At 39.4% G+C, this 27,568-nt stretch overlaps 1 protein-coding gene across 1 annotated transcript; it reads right to left on the reverse strand.

Moving 5' to 3' along the window:
* Positions 1-20,344: 20,344 nt before the first annotated feature.
* On the reverse strand, positions 20,345-26,385 carry LOC117339785 (octopamine receptor beta-2R-like). The gene has a single exon (XM_033901495.1). The coding sequence runs from the start codon at positions 24,115-24,117 to the stop codon at positions 22,948-22,950; it is 1,170 nt and encodes a 389-aa protein (XP_033757386.1). The 5' UTR covers positions 24,118-26,385; the 3' UTR covers positions 20,345-22,947.
* Positions 26,386-27,568: the final 1,183 nt, after the last annotated feature.

A 27,568-nucleotide genomic window follows, 5' to 3' on the forward strand; every position in this document is an offset into this window, starting at 1 on the left:
AATTGGGTTCAAATCCATTCATAAATTTATGACTAGTAGCGATTTAAAGGAATTACCTCTATTTCCCCTATTGGGCCCCGCCCTTTTGGCCCCTTTGGGGTCAGAGTCACCATTTATGCAAATTCTGATCCCCTGCTGCCAAGGATGTTTCTGACCAAATTTGGTAAAATTCCAATAAGAACTTTTTGACTAGTAGCGATTTGAAGCAAATGTTGACGGACGGACGACAGACGGACGACGGACGGACGGACGACGGACGCCGCGTCATGACATAAGCTCACCGGACCTTCGGTCCAGGTGAGCTAAAAAACCAACAACAGTAAATGTATTTTATTGACAGCCGGACAAAGTTTAAGATACATATGTATGTAAACCTACATCTAAAATCATAAAGCAATATTTAAAACAGAATGCAAATATCGGTCGTTATGACCATTATGTGTTTACTACATCACCTCACGGAGGAATTATCCTTCCACAAATTTTACAGCGCAGTTACCATGGAAACACATATCAATATCCGTTTTTTATTGAAATTTAACAAAGAATAGTTGTATGTTGAGCAGACAAAGAAACCGGGACTGGCCCTTGTACGTGGGATTGCTCTCCAGTGTGGTCAATTGACGTGAGTGACACTGACAGCTTATTTTCTGATGAAGCAAAATTGGGATGCCACGACGAAAGTGAGGGCCATCTTCCTCCAAACAACAATTTACCGAGATCATGTTTCTGCGTTGACGAACCTGCCTTGTTGAAATGCGTTCTTAACATACAAAATATGTTTTTCACTTCCGCCTAATTTACGAAAGAATATAATTGTTTTCATGAAGACAGATAATGGTTACAATAATTTGGTCGGCCAAGAGAAAGCATTGTCGCATCTTCTATCTCGTTTGTGTGCCTTATCACGTTTGGTTGAAGGTATGACTGTCGTAATTGTTATTTCCTTTAGTTTACTATGACGTGTTTGGTTGTAGCTCCGTTATTTTATAACTTTTTAATATGTTTAATACAGTTGTTTTTTTTTTATGTTTGGTTCTTCGTTTGTTTGCTGGGTTTTCGCGCTTCGTGAAGAGTCATGGTTGTTTTGAGGCAGGGTCTCCTTGCAGTAGTTGGTGACTACCGTTTTTGGACAACGTACGAAAAGCCAGCCACATGCAATCCATAGCAATTCGTGAAGTTACGTGACCGGCGCTCTAGCTGACTGAGCTATCGCCATGATCGCGGCCCCTTTAATACCCCTACTGTACATATATAAACACAATACACAACTGTACAATACTTTATTGATGGTCTTATCAGCATATCTATGTTCAATTTACGGGTCTCGCAAAGTTCATTGTAACTGCAATAGAATACGTAATGGGTTTGTGGGATAGAGAAGGTTACTGTGCAGTTGAAAAGAATAGTGTTTATGCTTTTACTGGTAGGAACAATACATACAAAATGTAGCAATAAACTCTTTTATATTCATAGTTTAATCAATATTATCTATGTTAGATTTATGACTCTCACAAACATAAAACTGAATCTTTTATTGGCTGGTTGAATAGGAAATGATTGATACTATTAAGATTTTTATTTGACCGTTGAACTATCCTTTCACCTTTTGACCCTGTATCAACATTTTTGCTGAAAAGTGTTGGCATTCTGTCAGAATATCAATCAAGTGGTTTTTTTACCCCTGTCGTCTAGTCTGGAGAATCTGACCTGTTTCCGCAAAGCTCTCTTTCAATGCAAACTAGAGGGCATGTCAAATGGAGTGGCGTTTGGTTCTCAGAAATGATCTGTTCAGACACTCAGAACTAGTCGCATACTATGTCAAAATCATTTAATTGACGTTCATCTTACCACTCTGCCAACTTTTTTCCTAGTCCTTTTTCATTTTTCTTTCTCTTCACCGCTTTCTTTCTTAGCTCTAACAAGCATGTCTTGTATTGCATGTCAGACACTTTCAGTTGATGCAGACATATAGACAATATATCCACACAAAGCAAGGCTTTTGATGAATTATACAAGCACTATCGACACGAGACGCACTAACTATTGTCTTATTATAGATATATACCTAGCGGTTCCGTTGTCAACATCCTAGCTCTTATTTTGAGAAGTGGTTTATCTGGGATTTGACCTGTATTTAACCTGTATTTGACCAGTATTTGACCTGTATTTGACCTGTATTTGACCTGCATTTGACCTGTATTTGACCTGTATTTGACCTGCATTTGACCTGTATTTGACCTGTACATGTCGGGTGTCGTTGATGAATAAGAAGACGCTTACTCCTACAGTACACCTGGTCCACATTCTTCATCCAGGATCTCCATGCCAATATACCTGGGTTTGATTGATTTTGAATTAATATCACAGTTTTGTTTTTACATAATTAACTTTTAATAATCCAGTGGAGGTTAGTTATTTTTATTTAGTTATTTAACTATTATTGCTTCGGTTTTCATTTTGAGAAGAGACGATATTTAGGTTTTGGTCTATATTTACAGTATTAGGATTAAATTGATAAAACAGAAAACGCTAACTCTAAGTCGGGACACCTAGTCCATTACTCCATGTATTTTTCAGGAATGCTCCTATTAATTATTAATATTTTTCTCTTTTTACGGATTTTGAGCTAGGCTTGCTGTTTAACAACACACTCGGTAAATTTTCTTGTTAATATACACGAACTATACCAGGACTGTCCATATGGCTGTCACTAGCTTATTTAGCAGGCAAATGCCATGTCACGTTTCTAACCGACTTTTTCGTTCGATTCGCAGACGTTCGTTTATAGCATTAAATGACACGTATTACTGTAAGTCACACATCGGTCAACGTACACTTGTAAATACAAACATACTTATTCGGCACGTGTCAGTCGCCAACTAGGTATCAGAAAGTTTGTTCCATAGAATCAATGACAAGTCTTGGAAGGGCGACACAGCTGTGTGATACAGTGGATTTCATTTTGGCTCTCTTGTAATGAAAAGTGCTTATGTTGTGTGGCTTTTTTACAATCAGTCTATTTCAGTATTTGCTGCAGGTATACCGTGTAAGTAATGTATAACAAGCTTAATCAGCGTCAGTCACTCGGTACACATGTACCCACAAAGGACGCATATAAGGCCGTATCATTTCCAGGAGTTACTCTTAACTTAAACATTTGTCTTAAAAAAATCCTGAACATTTATTGCCGTACTGTTTTCCCAACATCGCAAAAATTGATGTGGTCAAGTTGTATTCAATCCCGAATCCCTTCCCGATACATGCGTGTGAGATGTAGATCCAGAGTCTTCCTACACAATATCGGACAGAACACTTTGACCACAGTTTGGTCATTGCTCTGCAACAATTGTGGGCGAGTAAAGTAAGATGGGATTCACGTGTTTAGATTGTATGTACCTTTAAAATGGTTTGGCGGTAACCTCTGCTGGTGGACTTCAAGTCCCCGATGTACACCGCCACCCTGAACGCCATGTCGAGATTCTCATGAATGAATGTACATCTGTTCGGAACAGACACCCACATCTCATGATCTGTTGAAATTGTTAGATTTCCAAAATTACTAAAGTATTTGTATCATTGGGTCGTAAACTATCTCTTCTTGTTTTGTTTTTTTTAACATTTGTTTGTTTCCATTTTTTATTATTCTATATTACCATACTTTTTACCCAGTGTATCACCGAGAGAACTAATGCTGGGAGGTCATCCCGATGTACCATCTTCATCACTTAGACGTTTGTACGCAGGGGGAGTAGTACGTCACACCTGCGGTTAGTTAATTAACCGTGCAAACTGGTCTGTTTGAAATACAGCTCGTTAGTCTTACAGTGAACTGTAATAGGACCTATGTACGTATATTTTACGACAATGGCAGACCCATCGATGGCTTTATTTACTTCTGTGTTGGCTTATAATCCGCCATGTTACTGATTTCTTTGTTGTTTTGTAAACATAATTTGAACGAGATTATATATTCATAACCGCGCTCGGTAAATAAGAATAACAAACTGTTTTCACTAATTTGTTTTGAAGGTGCGGAATTCCACACGAACGATTATAAATTGGAGTATAGCACGATGCATACACGAGAAGTTTCTCCCAATACCAAACTCCAGCGAAATGAATGTATCATCACTTGTACGGCAATTCGTATGCAAGCATTCCCGTATTATTTCCGGCCATGATTAATAATCGAAAACAGGAATTATATTGTTTAACAATTCGCTGTTGTTGCAACCACCTTCATGCTATAAATCATAAATCATCCTGGGGTTTTTTTCCTTCTTTTTATTGCTATGGCTTGACTTCTCCCGCGCGGTTATAAATGCTATGCGAACTGATGCCCTGGCTAAAATTTCGCCCATTTCATTATTCACAAAGGAGGACATGTCTATCAGTCATTGAATATAAATACGTTTATATGTTCTCAAATTCGCAGGCAAAATAATTCACGTCGTTCTTATTCACCGACAGTTGTCACCTTTTAGTTTACCAACAATTGTCTCTTTGATTCTTGAGGCATTATGGCAAATAATTCTTCTCCAAAACTACTCTATAATAGCTGAAATTGTTATTTTATATCATATTACAAAATAAGTATTTTATATACATTGTAAACAGTTATTTTCTATTTACTCAGAGGGAACGTTTTTTCTTTCCTTTTATCGTAGAGATATAATTCCAGCAAATAATGTTAGCATTCACAACTATGATATGATGTGGCCTGGTTTAATAGTGTTTACATTGTAGTCACAGATAACGCGTAAAAGTAGCTCAACCAAGGGACAATTCCAATTCCACAAACTTAGTTCCAATGTTTAGACACGCAGATAAGATAGGGAAGAAACCTTTCGGAGTTTTTACGCCAAAATGGTAGTTGTGTCTATCAGTAAATACTAACCACGTTGTCAGCAATACGGACAGAAGCAACGCACTGACAAGTCAAGTATCTATCTAGAGAAATCTCATTAAACACTCTTACTGGTCCCAAATCGATGGACCTCTGGCATTTTAAGCGTTGTTCCCACCACTCAAATTGTGAATTAACTTTTTCTATTGACACTACATAACTGGCACCGGACTCTAGCAGGTCGGCAGAATAGCAATTACACGAAAGCACGTGGTGATTAATCCACTACTGGGCGTTGTATACAATGTCGTGTCCCACTATTGGACAGTCGTGTAGTTTGACGTCAGGTCCTGATAGTTTTAAATGAGGAAAAGACGTACGACCATTTAATTATCTTCTTGTTTGTTTCTGAAGAAGTTTTTTTTTTATTATTATTCAAAAGAGTAAAGTGTGTACGATACTCTCTCTCTCTGCCTAATTTTTCCATCAAAACAAAATTCACAGTATTTTTTTTTTCTTCTGAAACTCAGATTCTCTCATTCCCTGGCGACTCATGTTGTGCCACACACTCCGCTGTCGATGAAGTACCTTCACTGCTCGCTTAAGATATGCATTAACGCAATCAAAGACTCGTATTGAGTCATTTGACTAGTTCTAGAGTAAATAACCAATCACAGGACGCCTTTTAACCTAAGCCGAAAAACATATATCTAAAACAACAAAGAATACCGACATAATAACTTATCTATAATTCAAACGCAAAATCGATTAAACGCGAGCAAAATATGAATTAACATGTAGATTTGTATGGAGACTCATGAAAAAAGTACAAGGAGAATAAGACCAGGTGTTTCGGAAGAGTTAACGTCTTCTGATTCATCACCGACACCTATCATACAGATATCTTAGTCAAATCTGGGTAAAGTTACTGTCTTAAATTATAATTAGGGTGATGACAACGGAGCTACAAGGCATATCAACAAATATCATTCACGCTTCACTTCATACCGCACGAGACCAAGATGTCGACCATTGAACAACCCATAGTCGATATGATTCATATGTTCTATTCGAACTATGTGATAACCGAAAGTGAATTGTTCCACAGCAGTGATATAGAAATTTTAACCTTCGTATTAACCTTGGCTACAAGATATAACCCGCCATGCTATATGTTATATGTAACTAATTCCTTGTTTTCTTCTAATCATCCCCATATATGGCTCAATGTCGCGGGGCCGCGGTGGCCGAGTGGTTACGGTGTCCCGACACTTTAACACTAGCCCTCCACCTTTGGGTTGCGAGTTCGAAACCTACGTGGGGCAGTTGCCAGGTACTGACCGTAGGCCGGTGGTTTTTCTCCGGGTACTCTGGCTTTCCTCCACCTCCAAAACCTGGCACGTCCTTAAATGACCCTGGCTGTTAATAGGACGTTAAACAAAAACAAACCAAATGAATGTCGTCTGCATCTTGCATATATTCATTGTACACGTCCCACTCACAATTCATTGGCTTAATGAGCATTAATGAATACGTCGAGGTGACCTAGTTAGAATTACCCAGACCTTTGTTGTGTGATTAAATTATGTGATAGATCTCCGAGTGGTAAAGGTGGTTAGTGGGGTTGTAGAGATTATATTTACATACACAGAGCCATACAGCCATCCTATATTGTCTGCTTTTTCTAGAACGTGACTTCTTATGTAGGGCAATGGGGAAATTCCAAGCTTGTATAATTTGACATTGTATAATGTGACCACTAAAACCGTTTTAGAGTCTAGGTTTATTTTGACTTTGACTACTACTCATCAGTCAGAAGCACATGTAAATGTACAAGTTATAGCATAAGTTATAGAAGTTATAGTTTCAGCACAACCGGTATTTCCTCTGAGTGCTATTATTGTGGAAATGTTGTTCTTTTTCCATGAAAAGGAGTAAAATCTCTAATCTTTCAATGTAAATCACAATAGTTTACCCCTTCAATATCCGGGTTCGATTTCCTTTGTCCAATATTTAAAGCCACATACTCCCGAAGAAACATATATCAATGTTTACATTTTGAGCTTTCTACAGTTTTCGGACTTGGTTCATACCTAACAGATTATCGTGAATCAGAAACTGAAAGAAAATGTGTATTTATGAAAGAATACGGGGAATTCCCAAAAATAATAACTGTGGCTGCCGGACCAAGTTTCACTGAAAGTTAGTCCCACAATGCAACGGCGGGTTTTACAGTCAATACAAAATGGCGGAACGCCGAAAGCGTGGACCTGGGAAAACGCAGACAGATTCTGCCAAAAAAAAAAAAGACACAAAAAAGTGAGTGGAATTGGCAAAATAGGAAAGGAAATGATTCGTTGGAAGTTAGCGAGAAAAGAAAAGGGAATAGACTCGAATTCCGATTTTGCCGGACGTCTATTGGATTGGTGGTTAGCTTTTGAACATTGTCAACTTCACCGATCTAAAATAGTATCGATGTTTTGTTGTATGCATATTGCTACATTTTAAGATTAAGTATTTAGATGTATGTTTGTTTATTTTGTTCAGTCATCACATCACGCAAATATTCTGTTTATATGTTTAAATAAAAGCATTATTAGGCAAAGTTCACGTATGCTTAATATGTAAACAACGGTCATGTGTGTAGTTTTTGCGCAGCGCACGTTGTTATAGCCTCGTTCTCGGCTCCGTGACAAATCTCTCAATAAATATAAATGCGGCGGGTTTTTTATACACTGATATCTCAAGGACTCCCCCGGTCAAGCGTTCCGGCCAGTGGTCATTTTAATGTTAGGAGAGCGTAAATGAACATCTTGGATTGCCATTAATACATGTGTGCAACTAGAATTTTAGGTTGTTTGGGAGGAGTATGTAGCTTTAAGGTAATATTATATACAAATGCAAGCATTTCGAAAAAGATTTATTGTTTTCGTAGTAAGAAAACATTTTTTGTCCAAATACATGCAATCCATTTTCATCTTTATCTCTGTTGTATTACTTGCGCTTCATGCTTCCGGCGCTCAGGCGCCAAAGCTCCACATCTCGTACCGCTGGTAACACAATAAGAGCTGGTTAGTAGAGTATTATATATCGGCCTTCCTTGACTGGGGATATAGGTACCCCCTCAAACTGATACAAATTACATGACTTCAAGGCTGAAGAGCTACGTAACCTAACGTATTTAGTTATACATATTTCTCTAAAGGAAAATCAATGGGTGCTTACGCCCCGTAGATAAATCATTATCGTATATCAACAAACTAGCTATTAAGCATGATACATGTACCACTGGCCTGATACCCAGGGGTGGTTTTTTTCAGTGGAAACATCAACACATGTTGGTTTTTTCTGTTGCTATGATATGTAGGGTTTCATAACGTTTCTCTGTTATGATTGTCACTTACTGTTGAAATAAACATATACAGTATACAATAGTTTAATAGGAACTTTGAACGAAAACAAAACACTTCTGGTGGAAATTAAAACATAAACTTCGGCGGTATAAACAGTGGAGCTTAACTCTAAAAACATAACCATGTGACACATACACAGGTGTATCCGAGACTAGAACATACACAGGTGTGTCCGAGACTAGAACATACACAGGTGTGTCCGAGACTAGACCATACACAGGTGTGTCCGAGACTAGAACATACACAGGTGTGTCCGAGACTAAAACATACACAGGTGTGTCCGAGACTAGAACATACACAGGTGTGTCCGAGACTGGAACATATACAGGTGTGTCCGAGACTAGAACATACACAGATGTGTCCGAGACTAGACCATACACAGGTGTGTCCGAGACTAGAACATACACAGGTGTGTCCGAGACTAGAACATACACAGGTGTGTCCGAGACTAGAACATACACAGGTGTGTCCGAGACTAGAACATACACAGGTGTGTCCGAGACTAGAACATACACAGGTGTGTCCGAGACTAGACCATACACAGGTGTGTCCGAGACTAGAACATACACAGGTGTGTCCGAGACTAGAACATATACAGGTGTGTCCGAGACTAGAACATACACAGATGTGTCCGAGACTAGACCATACACAGGTGTGTCCGAGACTAGAACATACACAGATGTGTCCGAGACTAGACCATACACAGGTGTGTCCGAGACTAGACCATACACAGGTGTGTCCGAGACTAGAACATACACAGGTGTGTCCGAGACTAGAACATACACAGGTGTGTCCGAGACTAGACCATACACAGGTGTGTCCGAGACTAGAACATACACAGGTGTGTCCGAGACTAGAACATACACAGGTGTGTCCGAGACTAGAACATACACAGATGTGTCCGAGACTAAAACATACACAGGTGTGTCCGAGACTAGAACATACACAGGTGTGTCCGAGACTAGAACATAAACAGTTGTGTCCGAGACTAGAACATACACAGCTGTGTCCGAGACTAGAACATACACAGATGTGTCCAAGACTAGACCATACACAGGTGTGTCCGAGACTAGAACATACACAGGTGTGTCCGAGACTAGAACATAAACAGTTGTGTCTGAGACTAGAACATACACAGGTGTGTCCGAGACTAGACCATACACAGGTGTGTCCGAGACTAGAACATACACAGGTGTGTCCGAGACTAAAACATACACAGGTGTGTCCGAGACTAGACCATACACAGGTGTGTCCGAGACTAGACCATACACAGGTGTGTCCGAGACTAGAACATACACAGGTGTGTCCGAGACTAGAACATACACAGATGTGTCCGAGACTAGAACATACACAGGTGTGTCCGAGACTAGACCATACACAGGTGTGTCCGAGACTAGAACATACACAGATGTGTCCGAGACTAGAACATACACAGGTGTGTCCGAGACTAAAACATACACAGGTGTGTCCGAGACTAAAACATACACAGGTGTGTCCGAGACTAAAACATACACAGGTGTGTCCGACACTATAACATACACAGGTGTGTCCGAGACTAGAACATACACAGGTGTGTCCGAGACTAAAACATACACAGGTGTGTCTGAGACTAGAACATACACAGCTGTGTCCGAGACTATAACATACACAGGTGTGTCCGAGACTAAAACATACACAGGTGTGTCCGAGACTAAAACATACACAGGTGTGTCCGAGACTATAACATACACAGGTGTGTCCGAGACTAAAACATACACAGGTGTGTCCGAGACTAGCACATACACAGGTGTGTCCGAGACTAAAACATACACAGGTGTGTCCGAGACTAAAACATACACAGGTGTGTCCGAGACTAGAACATACACAGGTGTGTCCGAGACCAGAACATAAACAGGTGTGTCCGAGACTAGAACATACACAGGTGTGTCCGAGACTAAAACATACACAGGTGTGTCCGAGACTAGAACATACACAGGTGTGTCCGAGACTAAAACATACACAGGTGTGTCCGAGACTAGACCATACACAGGTGTGTCCGAGACTAGAACATACACAGATGTGTCCGAGACTAAAACATACACAGGTGTGTCCGAGACTAGAACATACACAGGTGTGTCCGAGACCAGAACATAAACAGGTGTGTCCGAGACTAGAACATACACAGGTGGGTCCGAGACTAAAACATACACAGGTGTGTCCGAGACTAAAACATACACAGGTGTGTCCGAGACTAAAACATACACAGGTGTGTCCGAGACTAGACCATACACAGGTGTGTCCGAGACTAAAACATACACAGGTGTGTCCGAGACTAGACCATACACAGGTGTGTCCGAGACTAGAACATACACAGGTGTGTCTGAGACTAGACCATACACAGGTGTGTCCGAGACTAGAACATACACAGGTGTGTCCGAGACTAAAACATACACAGATGTGTCCGAGACTAGAACATACACAGGTGTGTCCGAGACTAGAACATACACAGGTGTGTCCGAGACTAGAACATACACAGGTGTGTCCGAGACTGGAACATATACAGGTGTGTCCGAGACTAGAACATACACAGGTGTGTCCGAGACTGGAACATATACAGGTGTGTCCGAGACTGGAACATATACAGGTGTGTCCGAGACTAGAATATACACAGGTGTGTCCGAGACTAGAACATACACAGGTGTGTCCGAGACTAGAACATACACAGGTGTGTCCGAGACTAGAACATACACAGGTGTGTCCGAGACTAGACCATACACAGGTGTGTCCGAGACTAGAACATACACAGGTGTGTCCGAGACTAAAACATACACAGGTGTGTCCGAGACTAGAACATACACAGGTGTGTCCGAGACTGGAACATATACAGGTGTGTCCGAGACTAGAACATACACAGATGTGTCCGAGACTAGACCATACACAGGTGTGTCCGAGACTAGAACATACACAGGTGTGTCCGAGACTAGAACATACACAGGTGTGTCCGAGACTAGAACATACACAGGTGTGTCCGAGACTAGAACATACACAGATGTGTCCGAGACTAGAACATACACAGGTGTGTCCGAGACTAGACCATACACAGGTGTGTCCGAGACTAGAACATACACAGGTGTGTCCGAGACTAGAACATATACAGGTGTGTCCGAGACTAGAACATACACAGATGTGTCCGAGACTAGACCATACACAGGTGTGTCCGAGACTAGAACATACACAGATGTGTCCGAGACTAGACCATACACAGGTGTGTCCGAGACTAGACCATACACAGGTGTGTCCGAGACTAGAACATACACAGGTGTGTCCGAGACTAGAACATACACAGGTGTGTCCGAGACTAGACCATACACAGGTGTGTCCGAGACTAGAACATACACAGGTGTGTCCGAGACTAGAACATACACAGGTGTGTCCGAGACTAGAACATACACAGATGTGTCCGAGACTAAAACATACACAGGTGTGTCCGAGACTAGAACATACACAGGTGTGTCCGAGACTAGAACATAAACAGTTGTGTCCGAGACTAGAACATACACAGCTGTGTCCGAGACTAGAACATACACAGGTGTGTCCAAGACTAGACCATACACAGGTGTGTCCGAGACTAGAACATACACAGGTGTGTCCGAGACTAGAACATAAACAGTTGTGTCCGAGACTAGAACATACACAGGTGTGTCCGAGACTAGACCATACACAGGTGTGTCCGAGACTAGAACATACACAGGTGTGTCCGAGACTAAAACATACACAGGTGTGTCCGAGACTAGACCATACACAGGTGTGTCCGAGACTAGACCATACACAGGTGTGTCCGAGACTAGAACATACACAGGTGTGTCCGAGACTAGAACATACACAGATGTGTCCGAGACTAGAACATACACAGGTGTGTCCGAGACTAGACCATACACAGGTGTGTCCGAGACTAGAACATACACAGATGTGTCCGAGACTAGAACATACACAGGTGTGTCCGAGACTAAAACATACACAGGTGTGTCCGAGACTAAAACATACACAGGTGTGTCCGAGACTAAAACATACACAGGTGTGTCCGAGACTATAACATACACAGGTGTGTCCGAGACTAGAACATACACAGGTGTGTCCGAGACTAAAACATACACAGGTGTGTCTGAGACTAGAACATACACAGCTGTGTCCGAGACTATAACATACACAGGTGTGTCCGAGACTAAAACATACACAGGTGTGTCCGAGACTAAAACATACACAGGTGTGTCCGAGACTATAACATACACAGGTGTGTCCGAGACTAAAACATACACAGGTGTGTCCGAGACTAGCACATACACAGGTGTGTCCGAGACTAAAACATACACAGGTGTGTCCGAGACTAAAACATACACAGGTGTGTCCGAGACTAGAACATACACAGGTGTGTCCGAGACCAGAACATAAACAGGTGTGTCCGAGACTAGAACATACACAGGTGTGTCCGAGACTAAAACATACACAGGTGTGTCCGAGACTAGAACATACACAGGTGTGTCCGAGACTAAAACATACACAGGTGTGTCCGAGACTAGACCATACACAGGTGTGTCCGAGACTAGAACATACACAGGTGTGTCCGAGACTAAAACATACACAGGTGTGTCCGAGACTAGACCATACACAGGTGTGTCCGAGACTAGAACATACACAGATGTGTCCGAGACTAAAACATACACAGGTGTGTCCGAGACTAGAACATACACAGGTGTGTCCGAGACTAGACCATACACAGGTGTGTCCGAGACTAGACCATACACAGGTGTGTCCGAGACTAAAACATACACAGGTGTGTCCGAGACTAGAGCATACACAGGTGTGTCCGAGACTAGAACATACACAGGTGTGTCTGAGACTAGACCATACACAGGTGTGTCCGAGACTAGAACATACACAGGTGTGTCCGAGACTAAAACATACACAGGTGTGTCCGAGACTAGAACATACACAGGTGTGTCCGAGACTAGAACATACACAGGTGTGTCCGAGACTAGAACATACACAGGTGTGTCCGAGACTGGAACATATACAGGTGTGTCCGAGACTAGAACATACACAGGTGTGTCCGAGACTGGAACATATACAGGTGTGTCCGAGACTGGAACATACACAGATGTGTCCGAGACTAGAACATACACAGGTGTGTCCGAGACTAAAACATACACAGGTGTGTCCGAGACTAAAACATACACAGGTGTGTCCGAGACTAAAACATACACAGGTGTGTCCGAGACTATAACATACACAGGTGTGTCCGAGACTATAACATACACAGGTGTGTCCGAGACTAGAACATACACAGGTGTGTCCGAGACTAAAACATACACAGGTGTGTCTGAGACTAGAACATACACAGCTGTGTCCGAGACTATAACATACACAGGTGTGTCCGAGACTAAAACATACACAGGTGTGTCCGAGACTAAAACATACACAGGTGTGTCCGAGACTATAACATACACAGGTGTGTCCGAGACTAAAACATACACAGGTGTGTCCGAGACTAGCACATACACAGGTGTGTCCGAGACTAAAACATACACAGGTGTGTCCGAGACTAAAACATACACAGGTGTGTCCGAGACTAGAACATACACAGGTGTGTCCGAGACCAGAACATAAACAGGTGTGTCCGAGACTAGAACATACACAGGTGTGTCCGAGACTAAAACATACACAGGTGTGTCCGAGACTAGAACATACACAGGTGTGTCCGAGACTAAAACATACACAGGTGTGTCCGAGACTAGACCATACACAGGTGTGTCCGAGACTAGAACATACACAGATGTGTCCGAGACTAGAACATACACAGGTGTGTCCGAGACTAGACCATACACAGGTGTGTCCGAGACTAGACCATACACAGGTGTGTCCGAGACTAGAACATACACAGGTGTGTCTGAGACTAGACCATACACAGGTGTGTCCGAGACTAGAACATACACAGGTGTGTCCGAGACTAAAACATACACAGGTGTGTCCGAGACTAGAACATACACAGGTGTGTCCGAGACTAGAACATACACAGGTGTGTCCGAGACTAGAACATACACAGGTGTGTCCGAGACTGGAACATACACAGGTGTGTCCGAGACTAGAACATACACAGGTGTGTCCGAGACTGGAACATATACAGGTGTGTCCGAGACTAGAACATACACAGGTGTGTCCGAGACTGGAACATATACAGGTGTGTCCGAGACTGGAACATATACAGGTGTGTCCGAGACTAGAATATACACAGGTGTGTCCGAGACTAGAACATACACAGGTGTGTCCGAGACTAGACCATAAAAATGATCATTAGAAGAACACAAGCAGTGATTCTAGAAATATAAACATATATTTACCACTCTATCACGTTGTCACTTTATAACCTTACCAACAGTAGTTGAGCATTGCCATCTCATAAACTGCCAACCGGCGCATAAATAGCGTGCCAAGTAAAGCACACCGCGGTTATGGGGAAAACATTAAATACACACTTTCCTTTTGAAAAACTAGATGTCAGTTTTTATTTTCATAATGTTAATTTGCATTAAATATTTGTATTACATTGATTATTCTTGTATGGTTTACTATTACCTTACGCACTATTTTTCAGTCGCGGAACAAAATTTGCCTCTGTCCAATTGGCATTTTCAGCCCATAATTGCCAACTGAAAGCAGTTCAATGTATAATATTATCACAGCCTGAATTCTATTATTTTGTGATAAAGAAATTTGAATTCCCCTTCAGTTTGAAACATGCCTGTTTTCTTTACATAGTAGTACAGTAAAACTCGGATAAGTCGAAGTCGACGGGACCGAGCAAAATATTCGACTTATCCGATGGTTCGACTTATCCGTGTCCGTTTGTATACCGCGGAGACAAAACACCCGACTATCATCGTTTGTATGCATGCAGAACTGGTGCTTGATAACATAGTCGAAAATAAGCAATAAATAATAACAAAGATATTTATTAATTGTACATGATAACACTTATTCCTTTATCTAATAAACAATATTGTGAGAGTTACGGATCAAAACAAAGTTCATGCGTAAAATCATCTTTGACATAGATACGCGATTTACACACGGGAGTCGTACAATGACCGCATTATATTTTACGAAAACGATAATACATTGTAAGAATATAAATGTATACAGTGTACTCATATTTATCTTAAAATCCATTTATATTGTTCTACAATTAACAATATAAATTTAAACAATAAGCAGTTCATGGAAATTTGATCGACCGTACGCATGCTGATTTTGTATCAAAGGTGAAGGCCGCGGTCAATGTTTATCGGCTGCATGATCATGTATTGCCACGATCTTTTGAACGAAGTAAAAACATCCCGCATATCATTGTCGTATTCAGAATTTAGGCATATATAAATAATCAATGACATTCAAGTATTTTTTCTGCGCATTTTTCGATGGAAGATATGTAATTTATCGTTTACTTTTTCCTTATTTTTTCGGCCGCCATGTGTATGAAAACAGTAAACAAAACTTAGGCCTATTGGTTTATACATTAAAACGTGCACATTTTATTCTTAGTTATGTATACCTGAACGTTTTACTTCACCCGTGCACCTGTATAAACAATGGGATGATGTGCGACCGACAGCCGAGACCTAACAATAGGCTCTGGTAACACCGTTACGGCTGATCGGTCACACTCGGTCAATCAGGCGAAGCCAGCAAATTTTACCTGAGACAGCATGACGCTTCGATGTTCGACACAAAAATGGAAATTTTGGTATAGTTTAGAAGGGAGGGACCACAAAATATATTCGACACAACCGTAGTATTCGATTCAACAGTGTTCGAATCATCCGTGCTTAATTTACAAAGATAAAGAAGGGGAAAAATCGGGACCGAACGAAACGTTCGACTCATCCGATGTATTCGATTCAACCGTGTTCGACACAAGTGAGTTTTACTGTACTTCAAAATGCTAAAGAATTGGGCAAAAATTATGCAAAATATTATATTTAATACAAATTGAGAATGAATTTAACTCCATCAAAACTGTTTCGTCCTTCTAGGACTCGTCAGGAATGTTAAGGGTCTGAAGTGTCGATACCTAGTAAGGAGAAACCCAAAATCTCGATGGGGAGGTAAAATTGTCCCGCAATTCAATTAACTATATAATTTTGATTTTTAAAAACTTTCAAACACGTAGTGCAATTTAAAAGGATTGAACAAGAGACACAAGATATAGCAACACCTTCCAGTACAATTGGTTAATTTTGTTTAACGTCCTATCATCAGCTAGGGCCATTTAAGTATGTGTCAGGTTTTGGAGGTGAAGGAAAGCCGGAGTACCCGGAGAAAAAACACCGGCCTACGATTAGCACCAGGCAACTGCCCGACGTGGGTTTCGAACTCGCAACCCAGAGGTGGAGGGCGGCCCCATAGATACAAATTGGTTGTTAGATAAAATACAGCCAAACATTACTGAACATAGACCTCGTATTTTTTTTATTTTTTTTTTTTTACATTTTTTCTTGTTTGTATTTAGGTTAAATGTTTGAAAATTTCATATATGAGATCAAAAGAAGGATGACAATTTATAAAAGCTAATATACACCTACAAAAAAAAACCTTGGAAACTCTTGCGCAAATGTTTTGCAACGTTGCTCTAGCGTTGAATTGCATGTTCTTGTAACTGCTTTGGCAAAGATTAAATTGAATCATACTATTATATACCATGTTTAATTGTTTTAATTTAGATATCTTTGTTCTCTTATCTGACAATGTATTTTCACGACCAAGATATCCTCATTGGAACATCGACTTCATATTCACAAAATAGAATCAATTTGGTATCTGTATAGCATAGCTCAATGTCTGATTATATATACTAAAACTGTTAAACCGTGTCCATCAGCAGTACTTTAAATATCAAACTACTATCCCATAGGACCCTGTCTACAATGAATGTCATTAAAGTAGCATGTTATCATTGTAAATTGCTAATATTAGAGTCATCTTTATAACCCTTCATCTACTTACTTCCTTCTTACTCCGATTGGGTGTTCAGATGTCACAGCGGTAACGCACCTGCCTTTCACCAATGCGGCCGTGGTTCGATTCCCGTGATCCGACAGAAAAGATATTGAGTCACCTGTCTGACCACGTGGGTTTTACCCGGGTACTCCGGTTTCCTTTCACAATAAAACCCCTCGCACGCTTCCATCCGGGCCAATCAATGTGATTAATGTAAGATGATATAATTTGTTAATAAAGGTTAATTTTATTTCGATATTATCACATTTAAGCCGCGCTTGCCTCACTTATCTTGATTGACTCACAAGTTGTGATCTTTATTTAAATCTATCAATCATTCTGGAGTATAGTAGTCTTTTAATGGTAGTAGTTTTTGTAGTTTGTAGTTTTTATTTCATCCAAATGCAAAACAAGCATATAGGGAACAGTACAAACATTTTCATAATTATCATGACATAGACAAGCATAAGATGGCGGAGGACAATATTACCACCAATACTACTGTAATGAGATGTACAAGACATGTTGTAACTACATTGTATTATCAATATACAATGGTAAAGTTGGCTGGCTAACATCATCTCATACGTGTCAATTGAGATCAAGTGAAGTATGTTCTAGGAAATACAAAAACAACTGATAACAATAAAACAATTATTCAATTCAATACCATTTTAATGCGAAAAGCAACATATTAATTTAGATATACATGTAACACAATATTCAACATTTTAAAAATCAAAACAAATACTCATGAAAATTTACATGATTCATATGGCCTGACATTGTTTTCTTATCAATATGAGTTTGCATGAAATATATGACATTATTTTATGACATGACATTATATGACATTTTTTGGATATCACAATTTTTATTTTTTCAGTTCGCTAATTTGGAAGAAATATTAACCGGGCTTACCCACTTTTCGTGGCTTACTCCTCACCAGGGCAATTCTAATAATGTATATTTTATGATTAGGTATGTGGTTTTTTTTTAAGTACCACGTTGTAAAATGTGTTCAAGCTAAAAGCCTAAAGGTTCCCATCCAGTATTAGATTGTGTAAATGATTTATACAAAATCAATTGTTGGTAATTATTATGAATTTGTAATTTGTACAGAGGCCGAGTTCCCGTCATTATAAACCATTGACCCTGACATTACAACTACTAAAACATATAATACATGTTTTGTATCCAAATTAAGTCATTAGAAACCATTAATGTTTCACTGAATCATTGATATCGGTATTCCCATGATAATCATCACACTAATTGAAACCAGATATATTTAGAATAATCACTTTTCATTTGTATATTTAAATCATGCGTATGAAATAGTAATAGAAAAAAAAAGTAATTGGCCTGTATTGACAGTTCCGTTTTCTACGATAACAAACGGCATGTTCAGCGTATTAAAGATGTGGCTGACAATACATTACTGGTACCACGCATACCGTATGTTTATTTGAGTATTGACTATTGTTTACTATGATTGGACCTACTACTTTAACCGTTTGTTTATTTGAGTATTATCTATTGTTTACCATTGTTGGACTTGCTATTCTACCGTACAATGACTTGGCATTTTTTTTATATGAGGCCTGTCAGTTCATTCCTGCCGTATACTGATATACTATTTTTGTCTATGGCGGGGCCTGTCTCCCTTGTCATAGCGTATCTGGACAATTGATTACATTAAATACGAATTGTTGTTTGTACCATATATGGAGGAAGACATCTTTAAAGTTATTCTATGATTAATCCTGTTGATTATTCTCTATAAAAACAGTAGATAAACATATGCATTTTCTTTTTCATTTCGTAATTTCTCATGTCTCACAGCTATGCCATAAATATGCAATTGTGACGTCATTGAAGAAAACGTCATTATGACGTTACGTGAGTATTCAGGTATTGAAAATGTACAGACAGAATCGGTATTTGCCTGTTAAATACAGGGTAAATAAGTTTCCACTCAGGCCAATGTGAGAGGAGGCTATTAATCGAGTTAATCAATGTATTACAATATTTTTCACTCACCTAAAGACACGCGATATATCAAATCATTGAACTCTAAATTTTAATACATTCCGTGTCACTTTGATACCCCTGTAGATTATCTCCATCATACTGGTATAGACCCATCTATTGTAATCTAGGCCATACAGAATATTACACCACACAATAATGAGAGCGAACAAATAGGTTTCTTGCAATATAACATATGTCGCTAATTATATACTGCTCTAACAATCTTAATTACATTTTTCAACGAAAGTCTAATATGAAATAAAGTCTATTAGAACCATATTTGGAAGTCTGCTTAATTTACGGAGACAATTGTTCCCTAAAATATTTTTTTTAGGAAACTTTTGTTTTGCCGAGTTAGCGATCAGCACCTTCACGAGGCTTACCTTCTGGGGTCTGTGATTTCTACATAAAAACGACATATCTCACTTTACCACATGGTTGTAGACGTCGCCTCTTAAAATGCTTAAAAGGGTTACGGTGTGGATAATACACATTTTGTTAATTATTGTTATGTTAATAAGTACGGTATGTTTTCTCATTAGATGTACTGTCTCAAGTGGCGACAGAATGAATAATTATGAGTATAAAGTGGTCTATTTTTATAGTAAAACCTACATTAAGTACATTTTAGTAAGTTAAAGTACCGGAAACGCCAGAATAAAACAAAACTGCCAAGATCGTGCTGAACGAAGGATAGGTTTTATATGGTGGCATATTTCTGCCATCGAGTTGCCGACTTACGACTTAAATATGTCGACATCATAAAAAAAATATGCCAACATAAACAGAAAAATATGTCGACTTAATAGTTTACTTACCGAGATAATATTGCCGTGATAATTATCTAGGAAGTGACTGGCAGAAATATGCCACCATGCGATATAAAGCCGAGTTTCCGACTTCCGACGTTATTATCTCGGCAATTAAGCTAATAAGTCGACATATTTTTCGGTTTATGTCGACGTATTTCTTTATGATGTTGACATCTTCTCGGAAATATGTCGACATTTTTATGTCGTAAGTCGGCAACTCGATGGCAGAAATATGCCACCGTAGTTTTATAACTTATTTGGTGATACAACGATCAAGGACAACAACGCGATAACGTAGGGATCTTATAGAATTAACAACAGCATATACATTGTTGTATTTATCAGGCCACATACTTAGAGACCTTTTATTGAATACAAAGACATTCACTGAGAAAATAAAAAAAATAAATTGTAATCTCTCAGAAATATTGAATTTGGTACTGATGTTGATTAGTTCTACACACGAAGAAGCTGCACCAACAGCAAAATTAGCAGTTATAATACCTTTTGATTCTTTGTAACATCATTCAAAGAAAAAAAATACATGTGACTCTAATGTCTATAGACTTGTGTATACCAATCTTTTATATTGGTACTTTATTGCCAGCGTACTTCGAAAGCTGGGAATACTCTTGGGTAATTATCAATCGGCCTTTTAGAATTCGCTGTTAACATCGAGATATATATATACCTAACATTTGCAATTTGAGACGTAATTCCGTAACCCAGACTTGTCAACACATATATTGTAACGTCCTTAAAGTGGTGCATAGTTTGATATCTTATACTAGGAAATTCGGGGAAGCAGAGGAGACGCACAATTATATATCGAACGTTACGTCGTCTTTGAATTCTAATACAATTCTAATTCAATACAATACTCAGTGATTAGTCGTCTTTATATGACGTACAGACAGCGAGAATGCTGGTTTATCGGAATAAAAGACGCACAGACAGCGAGAATTCTGGTTAATCGGAAAAAGGACGTACAGACAGCGAGAATTCTGGTTAATCGGAATAAAGGACGTACAGACAGCGAGAATTCTGGTTAATCGGAATAAAGGACGAACAGACAGCGATAATTCTGGTTAATCGGAATAAAGGACGTACAGACAGCGAGAATTCTGGTTAATCGGAAAAAGGACGTACAGACAGCGAGAATTCTGGTTTAGCCGAGCATAGGACGCGCAGACAGCGAGAATTCTGGTTAATCGGAAAACAGGACGTACAGACAGCGATAATTCTGGTTAATCGGAATAAAGGACGTACAGACTGCGAGAATTCTGGTTAATCGGAAAAAGGACGTACAGACAGCGAGAATTCTGGTTTAGCCGAGCATAGGACGCGCTGACAGCGAGAATTCTGGTTAATCGGAATAAAGGACGTACAGACAGCGAGAATTCTGGTTAATCGGAATAAAGGACGAACAGACAGCGATAATTCTGGTTAATCGGAATAAAGGACGTACAGACAGCGAGAATTCTGGTTAATCGGAATAAAGGACGAACAGACAGCGAGAATTCCGGTTAATCGGAATAAAGGACGAACAGACAGCGATAATTCTGGTTAATATGAATAAAGGACGTACAGACAGTGATATGTCTGGTTAATCGGAATAAAGGACGTACAGACAGCGAGAATTCCGGTTAATCGGAATAAAGGACGCACAGACAGCGAGAATTCTGGTTTCGTACAGGACATGCATTGACAAGAATGTTGACAAAGCGGATTATAATTTAACCTCTGAATGTTTAAGGTTACTTATATAAAATCGTAAGTTACTGATTTCCGATATTGTAACCATGTTTATAATGAACGTCCTATAGAATGTATTCTTCGGAGCGATTTTAGATAAATGATCTAAGTTCTGATATACTCTGGATTTGTAACCTTTAAAAGGGAAGCTGAACATTTTCTGGATGAAAATCTGGTTATTAAAATAATGGTTTCTGATTGGCCAAAATCAAAAATCAATATGCATACTCACCGGGGAAGTAAGAAAAGAATTATACGGTCCAGATAATAAAAGGATGGTGACTTTTAGTTTAAGGGGGCGCAGTCAACCTGAAAATAATCATGATTATAATATTTCTGATACCTGAAACATAAACGTACAGCGGTGTTTATATTTGAAAAAGAAAATTGATATTTTCATTTGCCTCAAGGTTAACGTTTAAAACCTAGCGTGTATAAGCTCTTAACGAGAGGGGTCACTCGAGGTCGACGGATGCCGTGGATGACACCTGAGTAGATAACCAGAGGAAGAGAAATGGGAAATATTTATTTAAAGGTATACACGGTATGTGTACAGTATAAACCATTACACAGAAGCGTGTATGTTAGGATGTGTTTGTTTCTGTACTAAACCGTAGTGTTGATATTCAGAAAAAAATGACACAAACAAAATTTGTATATATTAAAACAAAGACGTATGTTTACCTTCATGGTTTTATATGAGCTACAATTGTATATAAGTCTAATGTCTACTTTCGGAATGCAAGACCATACAGGTATAGATATACATATATGTATATATAACGAGACTATACATATGCATACACATCCTTCCACTATTATAGATATTACCTTGAGCAATCACATTTATATAAAGCATCTATTGTTGAATTATCGGATCTCTAGGAGATATACGTGTCCTGTTATAATGACTAAGATTAACATAAATTATAAACTGTAATCAGAAACCTAGTATAAAGCTATATTAAAAAGCACTGTATTGCTGTAGATATCTTTCGAAAGTCTGTTGGTGTTATAATGGACACAGGCGGATCAAACTAAAGCGTTAATTCAGTCAAACATTTGTGCCACATATGTTACACTCCCTCTTCACGTATACCATTTGGACGTATTCGTCGTTCTTGCTATTGTTTGGACTGCTGTGTGAGCGTTTGCGTGCACAGTACGCGGAGTTTTGGTTAAAATCAGAGCAATGAGCCCAGTTCAGCAGTTTTTTAAATGCTTGTCTAAACTCGCGATTACAATATGCATAGATAACAGGATTCAGACAGGAGTTAAAATATCCGACCCAAAATAGAATGGTCCCCAACAAAGGAGGATACTGACATTTTTCTCTACATAAGCTTGTGATTAAATACCATGAGAAAAATGGGAAAAAACATAAAATAAACACACCCATTATAATTCCTAAAGTTCTGGCTGCCTTGTGTTCTCGTTTAAGTCTCTTCCTTTCCGATATATCACGAGAGTTCTTAGTACTTCCTGGAATGAGCAAGTCGCCGTTGCCTGTTAGTTCTGTCGAACACACACTCGCAGATCGAATGTACTTCTCTTGTTTTCTCGCCTCCTTGAAAATACGAATATAAACAAACACCATTATTGTACATGGTACCCAGAACGAGACTGATGACGACACAACTGCGTATATCCGGTTTACAACGAATTTGCACGAGTCGGGGTTTACACTTAGTTCTTGTAAATTTTCATCCGTCGTGTAAAATTGAGAATGGATAGGAATATATGATATCAGCAGAGAAGAAATCCACGTGACGGCAATCATTAAAGCCACTCTCCGTTTTGTAAGTTTAGTTTCGTAGTGGAGGGGATTCATTATCGCAATGTAACGATCCATGCTTATGCAGCACAGATGTAAAATGGATGCCGTGCTAAACAAAACATCATTAGAATTAAAAATGTCACACATAGTTCTACCAAATATCCATTTGTCGGTGATTTCGATACTGGCGTTAAATGGCATGACAACGACGGCAACCAGAAGATCGGCGGCGGCGAGGGACAGAATAAAATAATTAGTGACTGTTGCCCGTAATTTCTCGAATCTAATCACACTCATGATCACCAGAAAGTTACCGAGAACGGCACTCAACATGACCACCACCATCACTGTTGTCTTTATGACGAGAAGGACCAGTCCATCTCCGGGCGTTCCCTCGGTGGACATCAGAGACCCGTTCATGGAGGTGTTGTGCATGTTCACGTCCATTGCACGTGACCATATAAACTGCGCGTACTGATCAGTGTGCTGTGGGTCATTTGAAGTGCCCGTAAACTTTTATCGTTTTTTTTTTTTTTTGCTTCACCTTAGAATTGCATGTTCACAATGTCAATGTTCAGCAAACATGTTTTCCTGTGTTTTGCTATCAAACTCCGTAGAACACTTTTTGTTCGAATGTCGAAGTATACCCGACTGTCTGTTATCCAGTGAATGCTATCAATCAAAAATCCATTTACAGCACATTATTTTGGACTAAGGACCTGGGTCATGTGATCAAAACGTTCACCACTGTGTTATCATTAACCAATCAAACACGAGTGTAGGGTGCCTCCATATGAATCGTGGTTACCCGAGAAGGTATGATATCATCGTTAGCGTCATAGGTTTTGACCTTATAGAGATGTCAAAAGACAGTGACCTGTCTCCTATAGTCAGTTTCACAGTTCGTTTTACCTATCAGATGACTCTGGCGTACTGGCTTGTAACTATCCAACCAGAACAAGGCGATCCAGTTGTACAGCCGGCGAGACGAGTGAAATGTCTCTAAATATATAAAATATTTAACATTGTTACTATATCATTTCGTCTAAACGTCAATACGGAGTCGTGGCAATGAATATCTGGTATATATTAATGGGAAGAACATTCAGTAGTAATGTATTACGAATAAGCCCAATGATTATTGGCCATCAAATGTTTGGCATTCATCCACAAAGATAATCGTCACGAAAAAATCAAATTGAGATGAAGTATTTTTGTTTTCAGCACAGTCCTTGACCCATCAGGATATGACCGCAATTTGATTACCTAGGGTGATTTCGTCCACAGTTTCTGTCCAAGATCATGGCTAACTACACAGCTATCAACACCGTATGTAACGCTGTTTCACCATTTGTTGGGTTATATCCAATTAGCGGTCCGGGCAGTTATACAAATGTCCGAGAATGTCCGGTGTCTATATATGACTATCGCGTGAACGATGGCCTTGACGTTTGTCCACATCAGGTTGTAATACATAAATACAACCAATAAAATAAACACCTCTTATTTGTGTGACGTGTCCTCGAACAATGTAACTCTAAACAAAGGCCATCAATACTGGTCCATACCGCCGTATTTCCTTTTGATGAATTTCTAGGTGATAATAAAGCTATAAAGTAGGCAGGATAGAGCCCTATATACTGTTCTCACTTGGAGACACGCCGGACTGAAAGTCTACGGTCATATCAATATCTACTGCTGGTATCCCGTCCGCAGCTAATAGTTCCCCAGGATGATGATAATGGCTTTACCAAATAAACCCACAATCGTATATATCTGACATGAACGATGTTGTATAATGGTATTACCGGAAAGAACTTAGTGTGTCATTTCTAATAACATTCAAGGGGTCTTTAAGTGCATCGCGAGATATTTTCATGTACAAGTGTGTCACGTTGACATCTCTACTTACGGAAACAGCTGACATCAGGTTTCACGTGCGGAAGAACAGCCAGGTGACTAGATGGATTAGCTTCACGTGCATCAGAATGGAAATAGATCATTGTCCTCGTACAACCACCAAGTCCTAGCACACACCACTAATTAAATTTTGAATTTTAACACTCAGTAACTTTCACAGTAATCAAATCTCTAGCTTCTAACACCAAATCATTCACCACCACATTTACGACTTCTTTAAAGCCGTGTTTATAGTGACAATTAATTAATTAATCCACTTGATGTCTTAGGTGTTTTGAATGAATCCTGTGATTTTACAAATCATTCTCCTATTGTTTGGTCGAGATTGAGACTAGCCTTAAAATAAACACAGATCAATTTGATGACACACAATGAACGTTCAGACAATGACAAGCAAGCTCGTGCACGGAAGTTCAGCTCGTGCACTTGCTACACACGATTTTGGGTGATTGGTTAATCTCGATAGTCCTCATTAAAGATGCATTGAAAGTGTGTTCAGTGTTGCTGCTATAGACACAGGCGCCGGACATTAGCTTTCTGCCGTTTCCTAATGTTGACACGAGTTTATCAAAACATCCAAAGGGTCGAATTTCATATCATTTACAGTTCGTCCGGTTTTGTTCTCACACAAACAAAGGTCTCATTTATTCGTAATTCTTTTGTTATCATGAGAAAAACAGCAATCCATCATTTCAACGCATCTCCCTGCCCACATGGACTTTGCTGGCATTAAGGCTCCAAACCTTATACCGCTATGAGTAATCCAGGGCATCGGAGAGAGAGAAGGCGAAAAAAAGTAAGTCGAACGGAGTGATCACTTTAACTCCCCAAAGTGCCGACAATAGAAAATTGTTCTGTCAATCTTAAAATCCAGGCAATGCGATTCCGTTCAAAAACAACCTAATACCTAGTAAAGCATGCCGGAGGCCTGATAGTACTTTATCCCAGAAACAAATTAGAAAGTTTGCATCCACACTAAATTCCGTTTTAGTTCATGTATTCCAAAATAAAGCTCGATTTCCCTGTGGAAATATTGCAGTAATCCTACATTTTTTCCCGCTTAGAAACTATCCAAACTTATTCCAATTCGTTTTGAAAAGTTGATTCCAAAGGAACACAATTGTTGAATAGTTCTTTAAACAAACTGTTTAGAGGTTTTCGTATGTTTTATAACTCAGTCACAGTTAATATACGGGATCACGAACAACATAAATACACTTGTCTTTAAATAGCAACGACTTACTATTCAATAGCAATTTCGTGCAAATTAAACGAGCCAACAAACTGTAGAATTCCCAATAGTCTACTCCACATGTCCACAAGCCAGTAATAAGTATATACAGCTTGCGGTCACGCCACGCCGTCTTGTCAACTTGTGGACTGTTATCTCGACCGAGTCTGTAACAATACTACCACAACACTGATGAACATGGAATTCTTCACTTCATGGGGTATCCCTGGCTACGTCACTGCTGTGAAGTGTCCGATAGTACGGGAAAGTCAGCTGCCGCTGTTGGTGATCCTGGCTGCGGAGGCTGGCTGGGTGATGAATCTGTACACATATAGCAGTGAAGGAAGAATGATTGACGGGTGCGTCCACTTCATATCTAAACTCTTCAACACCTGTATGTAGTGAAATTTCGTGATGCGGTAAAGGCTCGGAAAAAAATGAAGAATTATATGCCTTTTCTATAATTTTATATACAGTATTTTACATATTCCGCGTGGCAGTATATCGCGTAGACGAAAAAGACAAAAGCAAAAAGTCAACTTTTATTTACCTAAATATATCTTCCTCCCATAGACTGCGGCATGTTATTAAGTTTATTCCTTGTAGATATCTACCGTGACTGACCATGTGACCATGTGATTAGCCTGTACCAAACGGTGGCAGATGGGTTATATAAGATATGTTGATATAAATGTTGTTATCATTCGGACTATTGCCTTACAGATGTAACAGATTATATATACAGCA

This window comes from Pecten maximus, chromosome 12 (genome assembly GCF_902652985.1).
Source record: "Pecten maximus chromosome 12, xPecMax1.1, whole genome shotgun sequence".
In the NCBI taxonomy this organism is placed as follows: Eukaryota; Metazoa; Mollusca; class Bivalvia; order Pectinida; family Pectinidae; genus Pecten; species Pecten maximus.